Raw genomic sequence first — 8,589 nt, forward strand, 5'->3', positions numbered from 1 at the left:
TTGACCACTCCTCTACGACTGAGAGCTTGCACAGACGTCACAAAAAAAAGAAAAAAAAAACGAAGCAGCGGCTCAATTTCCCGCCACACCTCCGATGGAGACCGCGACGTCACATTCGGGCCCCCGCGAATCGGACCAATCAGCGAGTTGGACCCGAACTCAGCAGCAGATAGAGACAGCGACGTCACATCCGTGTGCCCGCGTATCGGACCAATCAGCGAACGGCGGGCGGCCAGCAGCTTCCGAGGCGACAACTTTTGGCGCTAAAGTTCGCTGCTGTTGCTGTCGTGTGGAAGGAAAGACGAGCAGAAAAACAACCAACTTTTTATTTTCTCTTTTTCTCTTCCCCCCTTCACCACCACCACCGTGTCAGTAAAAGGTGCGTTTCCAAGCCGCGGCGATCTTCCGGGAGTCCATTTTTGTGCTCGTCTGCGTCGGACAAAAGCGCGGCTGTTTTGATTGTATTCGGCATGAACCCGATCCGATTCGCTTCAAATGGATTTGGAAACTATTCGACATTTAGGGGCTGAATACTGCTCGTTTTTGTCAGCAATTGTTCACTTTAATCTGGCGCCGTTAATCCGAATTTCTATCGATTGGCGCCAAAACGCGAAGTATTTTCATCTCCCGCGCTAGTTATGATTGATTTCTTATCAGTGTTTTGGTCACGATTGTGTCTGTCTGCGATCATGTTGGACTCGATTGCACTCACCGGAAGAGCCCGTCTCGTTATTTATATGCTTTGTGTATTCGTCTCAAATCGGTCAATTTGCCATCGAGCTGGCTAGCTCTCTTTCTATTCAGCTATCTGGCTAATGCCTTACATCACGGGTGCAAAGATGAGGCCCGGGGGCCAAATCTGGCCCGCCAAAGCAAATCCAAATTGTGAAATTCCATACTCATCTATCGAACTAGCTAGCTAACAGGCTAGATAGCAATTGAGCTAGCTGGCTCACTAGCTAGCTAGATCTCTTTTTATTCAGATAGCTGGCTCATCCCTTACATCACAGGTGTCAAAGATCAGGCCCTGGGGCCAAATCTGGCCCGCCACATCATTTTATTCGGCCCACTAAAGCAAATCCAACTTGTGAAATTCCATACTTATCTCTCAAACTTGCTAGCTAACAGGCTAGATAGCAATTGAGCTAGCTGGCTCACTAGCTAGCTAGATCTCTTTTTTTATTCAGATAGCTGGCTCATCCCTTACATCACTGGTGTCAAAGATGAGTCCCTGGGGCCAAATCTGGCCCACCACATCATTTTATTCGGCCCGCTAAAGCAAATCCAACTTGTGAAATTCCATACTCATCTCTCAAACTTGCTAGCTAACAGGCTAGATAGCGATTGAGCTAGCTAGTGAGCTAGCTCGCCATTGAGCTATTAGCTATCTTTCTATTCAGCTAGCTGGCTAATCCCTTGGACCACAGGTGTCCAAGTAAAGGCCCGAAGGCCAAATTTGGCCCGGCACCTCATTTAACTCGGCCTGTCGAAGCAAATCTTACTTATGCAATTCCGTGGTCATCTTTCGAGCTAGCTAGCTAACAGGCTAGATAGCGATCAAGCTAACTAGTGAGCTAGCTAGCCATCGAGCTGTATTTTTTTTCAGCAAATTTATAAGTACCAAATGATGTTCAGCATTTCATGAAAATGCGCCTTGGATGATTCCTTGAATCTCCTCCCCTTTTTTTGCATTTTGAGGATGCCGAACACCCGCTCGCAGACCCGCACGCAGCCCGCCATCCCCTTCCCCAGACGCAAGTCTGCCACGGCGGCGCCCAAACCCAAGAGGAGCCCGCTCGAGCACGCCAAACCCGACGGGAAGGAGGCAGTGATGCCGGCGGCGCCGCTTCCCAAGTCGCCCGACGCCTCGCTCAGGCTGCCCCTCAGCCCGCGCAAACGGACGGGTCAGTCTGCCCGAGCCGATTCGCAACTTGGCCACCGCACCGTGGAATTGTTAAAAAAATGTGAACCCTCCTGTGGTCTTTGGGTTAAAATGACGCATAGTTTTCAAGCAAAAATTGATGTTTAGACATCAATGAAACTGCTTATTTGGGGGTGTTCATGAACATGGGTCATTTTGACCCAAAGGACACAGGGTGCGGACAGAAAATTTCAGGATTTTTCCATTTACAGTGATACCTCAGATTACGAACGCTTTAGCTAATGAACTAGAAACACATGGAGCGCCACAATGAGTGATGTGTCATTCGCGAACGAGCCGGTTCTTGGAGCTCCTGAAATGGCAGCTAGCTTTTTTCCCCCTTCTATTCCCCACCCCCAGTCTTCGGTTAAAACCGCAAGTGATTGGTCAAGATTTGTGGTAGACGAGGGAGGGGACACACGCAGCAGTGGGCGGGGAGAGGGGTTACATAAACAGAAACACACACACACGAAAGGGAGATGTGAAATTTGGACTCGTTTCAACTTTATTGATCGTTGAAAGGCAGAGTGTAGACTGCAAGGTTAAAATATCCCACCAGTCAGGCCCCACAAATAACCCATACAAGCCATCTGTACAATTTGAAGAGAACATACAAGCAAGAGAAGCAGCTATTAATGAAGTTTCTAGTGCACAGGTGTCAAAGTCAAGGTCCGCAGGCCAAATCCGTCCCTCCACATCATTTTTTTCGGCCCGCGAAAGCAAATCAAACTTGTTAAATTCGATGATGATTGCTAAAATCTGAGCCATAATTTCATATTTTTGGATGTCAACCACAATAAAAGTCATTATTCTTGACTTCAGATTTGAAAACGAGTTATTCATTAATTTGCTGTGTGCAAAAAAAGTTATCCATTCCATTAACGACCATCACAAAGGTAAATAAAATGACTTTATTATACAGTAGAGTTTATTTCTTGAATTACAATACCATAGCATATTTATTATACATTATATAAGGTATATTGTGTGTAGTTTTAAGGCTTATTTAGTTGAAAATGATTTTTTTTGGGGGGGCGGGGGGGACCTGGGAACGGATTATTCTCATTTTAATGGTTTCCTATGGGAGATTAATGTTTGGAATACACACTTTTCGCCTTACACACTTTCTGGGAACCAATTAAGTTTGTAAGCTAAGGTATCACTGTATTTCCAAATGCTTTCCTACGCGCCAAAATTTTGCAACACCGGTTCTCCATTTTGTTTGTTGTAGGTGATGACAACGCTCTCAACATGGCCGCCGCCACCCCGCCGTCGCCTCCCAAGCAGATGAGAACGTCGCTGCCCACGTCACCGCCACCGCCCCGCCGATGTTTAGCTTTGGATGAAAACGGCGTGGGCCCGTCCTCTCCCACTTTGTCCTCGTCGCCAAGTCCCGCCTCTTCCAGCCCGGGCGACAAATCTGCGGCGGCATGTCGACTCTTTGCTGAGCGTAAGTCATCGATTTGATCTGCGGCCAAACCAAATCCGATCCGGTTGATTGCGCAACTTGGACCGTTTCGCCTGCGTCGGTTCTGAACCGCTTTTGAAACGTCATCTGGAGGCGGAGCTTCGTCTAAATCCGATGGCGACTCCACGGCGGGGGATTGCAACGCCGCCAAAGTGCAAATGCGGCCATACGAACTGAGTCAGTGAAAGACTTGCCACCTCTTGTTGCAACGCACACACAACATACATGTATGTGGAGAATCGGATGCACAGGAAGTTGAAATTGTTCACTTCCTGATTCTTCTTCTTTTTCTTTTTCTTATTCTTATTCTTTTTCTTCTTCTTCTTCTTCTTCTTCTTCTTCTTCTTCTTCTTCTTCTTCTTCTTCTTATTATTATTATTATTATTATTATTATTATTATTAATTATTATTATTATTATCACTTGCTAGCTATTTGCTATCTATTAGCTAGCTATCCACTAGCTAGCTGGCTGGCTAGCTAGGTAGGTGGGACCACCATTAGATTAGATTGCAGTCGAAAAACGTATCCTGTGACTGTAAAGTGACCTTGAGAGTTTTGAAAGGCGCTTAGAAATGAAATTTATTATTATTATGTTATTATCATTGCTTGCTAGCTATTAGCTATCAGGCTGGCTAGCTATCTAACTAGCTATCTATTCACTATGTAGCCGACTGGCTATCTAGCTAGGTTTCTATTGGCTAGCGTAAACTCAATCTAAACTCAAACCGGATCTAATTTGAAACTAGCATGAGTGTAAATGCCAACCGGATGAAAAACTTTAAATGGTGATCTGGACCCGACTCATCCCAGTCCGATTTTTTTTTTTTTTTTTTTTTTTTTTTTTCAGGGCGTGGCTTGGCAAGTGCCAAGCGGGCGCTGCACACGGCGGCGCCCGAGCGCCTTCCGGGCCGTGACGGCGAGTGCGCTGCCATCTGGAGCTTCCTGGATCGGACGGCGGCCCGCCGGCTGCCCGGCAGTCTTTATGTATCGGGGGCGCCCGGGACCGGGAAGACGGCCTGCCTCCAGCGGGTCCTGCGCGACATGAAGGTGCTTCTTTTGTCCAAAAGAGAAAGCAGACCCGAATTGGGGGAAAGTCTTCAAGCAAACTGTGGTCTTTGGGTTAAACTGACCTCTAGTTTTCAAGCACTATGTGGTCTTTGGGTCAAAATGACCCATAGTTTTCAAGTAAAATGTGTTTTTTTGGTCAAAATGACTCCTAGTTTTCAAGTAAAATGTGGTCTTTGGGTCAAAATGACCCCTAGTTTTCAAGTAAAATATGGTCTTTGGGTCAAAATAACCCATAGTTTTCAAGTAAAATGTGGTCTTTGGGTCAAAGTGACCCTTGATTTTCAAACAAAATATGGCCTTTGGGTCAAAATGACCCCTGGTTTTCAAGTAAAATGTGGTATTTGGGTCAAAATGACCCCTAGTTTTCAAGTAAAATGTGGTCTTTGGGTCAAAATAACCCATAGTTTTCAAGTAATATGTGGTCTTTGGGTCAAAATGACCCTTGATTTTCAAACAAAATGGTATTTGGGTCAAAATGGCCCCTAGTTTTCAAGCAAAATGTGGGTTTTGTGTCAAAATGACCCCTAGTTTTCAAGTAAAATGTGGTTTTTGGGTCAAGATGACCCCTAGTTTTCAAGTAAAACGTGGTATTTGGGTCAAAATAACCCATAGTTTTCAAGTGAAATGTGGTCTGGGTCAAAATGACCCCTAGTTTTCAAGTAAAATGTGGTCTTTGGGTCAAAATGACCCCTAGTTTTCAAGTAAAATGTGGTCTTTGGGTCAAAATAACCCATAGTTTTCAAGTCAAATGTGGTCTTTGGGTCAAAATAACCCATAGTTTTCAAGTCAAATGTGGTATTTGGGTCAAAATGACCCCTAGTTTTCAAGTAAAATGTCGTCTTTGGGTCAAAATGACCCTTGATTTTCAAACAAAATGTGGTCTTTGTGTCAAAATGACCCCTAGTTTTCAAGTAAAATGTGTTTTTTGGGTCAAAATGACTCCTAGTTTTCAAGTAAAATGTGGTCTTTGGGTCAAAATAACCCATAGTTTTCAAGTAAAATGTGGTCTTTGGGTCAAAATGACCCTTGATTTTCAAACAAAATGTGGTCTTTGGGTCAAAATGACCCCTAGTTTTCAAGTAAAATGTGGTTTTTGGGTCAAAATAACCCATAGTTTTCCGGTAAAATGTGGTCTGGGTCAAAATGACCCATAGTTTTCAAGTAAAATGTGGTCTTTGGGTCAAAATGACCCCTAGTTTTCAAGTAAAATGTGGTATTTGGGTCAAAATAACCCATAGTTTTCAAGTCAAATGTGGTCTTTGGGTCAAAACGACCCTTGATTTTCAAACAAAATGTGGTATTTGGGTCAAAATGGCCCCTAATTTTCAAGCAAACGTGGGTTTTGGGTCAAAATGACCCCTAGTTTTCAAGTAATATGTGGTCTTTGGGTCAAAATGACCCTTGATTTTCAAACAAAATGTGGTATTTGGGTCAAAATGGCCCCTAGTTTTCAAGCAAAATGTGGGTTTTGGTTCAAAATGGCCCTTAGTTTTCAAGCAAAATGTGGTCTTTGGGTCAATGACCCGTAGTTTTCAAGCAAAATGTGGTATATGGGTCAAAACGACCCATAGTTTTCAAGCAAAATGTGGTCTTTGGGTCAAAATGACCCTTAGTTTTCTAGCAAAATGTGGTCTTTGGGTCAAAATGACCCGTAGTTTTCAAGCAAACTGATTTTGGGTCTTTGGTTTTTGTTTTTCAGGAGGAGCTTGCACAGGTGGAGACGCTGGTGGTGAACTGCATGAGCCTGCGCAGCTCGCGCGCCATTTTCCCGCTTTTGGCCCAAAAACTGAATGTGACCGCCGGCCACAAAGCTCTGCGGGGGCACCTGAGCGGCCCCGGCCCCGCCGTGTGAGTACCAAAAACCCGATTGACCCCCAAAAAGAGGACTGATAACGGCGGAATACCCGATAAATTGGGGAATGGCGCCCTCTACGTGATATTTTTCAATACCCGAATAAAACGGGGAATGGTGACGCCCCAGGATTTTGTCTTTCAGCTTGCTGGTTCTGGATGAGTTGGACCAGCTGGACAGCAAAACCCAGGACGTGCTGTACACCATCTTTGAGTGGCCGCACCTGCCCGGGTCCAGACTTTGTCTCGTCGGTACGTCATTTATTCGGTGGCTTTTTTTGTGGGGGGGGGGCCACCCTCGCAAATGCGCTTTTTTGTACCGCAGGCATCGCCAACGCTTTGGACCTGACGGACCGCGTCCTGCCCCGCCTGAAAGCCCGACCCGGACGAAGCCCCCAACTGCTTAACTTCCCGCCGTACAGCCCGGAGCAGCTCACCGTCATCGTGCGAGACCGACTGGCGCGGGTAAGATCCACGCCGCCTTTCCGTGGGCGCCGCCCATCGGCTCACTGTTTGTCGTGGGCAGGCCTGCGCGGACGGCGCTCTGCACGCAGCGGCCCTGCAGTTTTGCGCCCGCAAGGTATCGGCGGTGTCGGGAGACGCCAGGAAGGCTTTGGACATCTGCAGGCGGGCACTGGAGATGTTGGAGTCGGAAGGCGGGAATATGGCCGGTGTGGCCCAGGTGGCACGCGTCCTCTCCGAGGTGTACGGTGATCGCATTGCGCCGTGCGCCGCCGAAAGTTTCCCGCTGCAGCAGAAACTTCTGGTGTGCTGCCTGCTGATGTTGGCGCGCGGCGGCAAGAGCAAGGAGGTGGCCCTGGGCAAGGTGACGACAACCCCGCCGCGAGCCTTCCGAATGGCGGTGTGGGCGCGCTGACCTTTCTTAATCATTGCAGCTGCACGAGGTTCACAGCCGCCTGTGTGCCCGGCGCCAGGTGGGCGGGATCAGCCAGTCCGAGTGTTTGTCGCTTTGCGCGCTGCTGGAGAGCCGCGGCGTCTTCGCCCTCAAGAAGGCCAAAGAAGCTCGGCTCAGCAAGGTAAGCCCCCCCCACCCCCACGCCCTCGCTTTCGCCAGCTGACAATTCGCCGAGCCCCCCACCCACCCGAACACATCCACGAATGTGCCCATCACTTTGGCGTTTGGCAACGCTTTTAATTGGCAACGTAAGCTGGCTGCCACTGATAGTCCCTGTCGATGCTTTGGTGTTAGCCAGCGCTTTTGATTAGCAACGTAAAATGGCCGCCAGCTTTGCTTCTTGCGACGGCAAAATAAGTGGCATTTGCGCAACAGAATCTGTATCATTCGCTGACCACCCCCCACCCCTCGAGATACATTCGCCGACGTGGACTGGTGGTCTGCGGATGTCATGATTTGGAATTGGGGGAGCGGTTGTGATTGGCAACGAAAGATGGCCGCCAGTGGTGGCTTTGCCGGATCGCTCCACCCGTGGCTTCCTCTTGTCTCAGACTCGGATTTCCATTGGTCGCTGCCTTCAATGCGATTTAAACCCACGGCGGCCAACTTGCGTTGCCAATCACAAAGCCTGTGTGTGTGTGTGTGTGTCTTCAACTTTAATGTGGTTTAAACCCAACGCGCCCATCTTACGTTGCCAATCTTAAATCCTGTGCGTGTCTCCAATTTCAATGCGGTTTAAACCCATGGCGACCATTTTACGTTGCCAATCAAGAAGCCTGTGTGTGTTTATGTTCAGGTGTCCCTGAAGATTGATGAGAACGTGGTTGAAAATGCACTCAAGGATAGCACTCTCGTCGGAAGTATCCTGGCGGCAGGACTTCCGTAACCATCCTCCTTTTTTTATGTATATATTTTTTTTAGCTATTAAGTTATTCCTGTTTTACTGAGAAGTTTTTTTTTGCGTTTTTCATGTCTGGGTGTTTGTTGATGTCAATAAACCAAGTGACACTTGAACTGTTGTTGAAATGGTTCCACTTTTCTTTTGAGCTTTCAAAATGGCGGTGGCGGCGTCGTGCGTCAATCAAGCGAGCGAGCGGCGGATTGGTTGAAATGTTTTTATTTCATATCTTTACAGAAACATCAAAAGAATAATAATAATCCATTTCATTTACAAGTGCCTTTCAAACTCTCATGGTCACTTTACAGTCACAGGATAAGTTTTTCTGTGGGTGAGCGGCGGCAGCCACACGCGCCAGCGTTCACTCAACCTGGAAGTAACTCGGATAGAAAGCTAACTAGCTAAGAGATGGCTAGCTCGACCTTTACTCAACCTGGAGGTAACTCAGGTAGAAAGATAGCTAGCT

The 8,589-nt window shown here is 47.2% G+C and overlaps 1 protein-coding gene across 1 annotated transcript; it reads left to right on the plus strand.

Annotated features, from left to right (window-relative positions):
- Window positions 1–229: 229 nt before the first annotated feature.
- cdc6 (cell division cycle 6 homolog (S. cerevisiae)) lies at window positions 230–8,207 on the plus strand. The gene is made up of 10 exons (XM_089006125.1): window positions 230–379; window positions 1,699–1,904; window positions 3,153–3,371; window positions 4,238–4,437; window positions 6,158–6,306; window positions 6,455–6,561; window positions 6,635–6,774; window positions 6,836–7,135; window positions 7,206–7,346; window positions 8,022–8,207. The coding sequence occupies exons 2-10, from the start codon at window positions 1,700–1,702 to the stop codon at window positions 8,109–8,111; spliced, it is 1,551 nt and encodes a 516-aa protein (XP_088862251.1). The 5' UTR covers window positions 230–379; window position 1,699; the 3' UTR covers window positions 8,112–8,207.
- The last annotated feature ends 382 nt before the right edge of the window (window positions 8,208–8,589 follow it).

Source organism: Hippocampus bargibanti, linkage group LG10, assembly GCF_051943395.1.
Source record: "Hippocampus bargibanti isolate YZ-2025 linkage group LG10, ASM5194339v1, whole genome shotgun sequence".
NCBI classification, from domain to species: Eukaryota; Metazoa; Chordata; class Actinopteri; order Syngnathiformes; family Syngnathidae; genus Hippocampus; species Hippocampus bargibanti.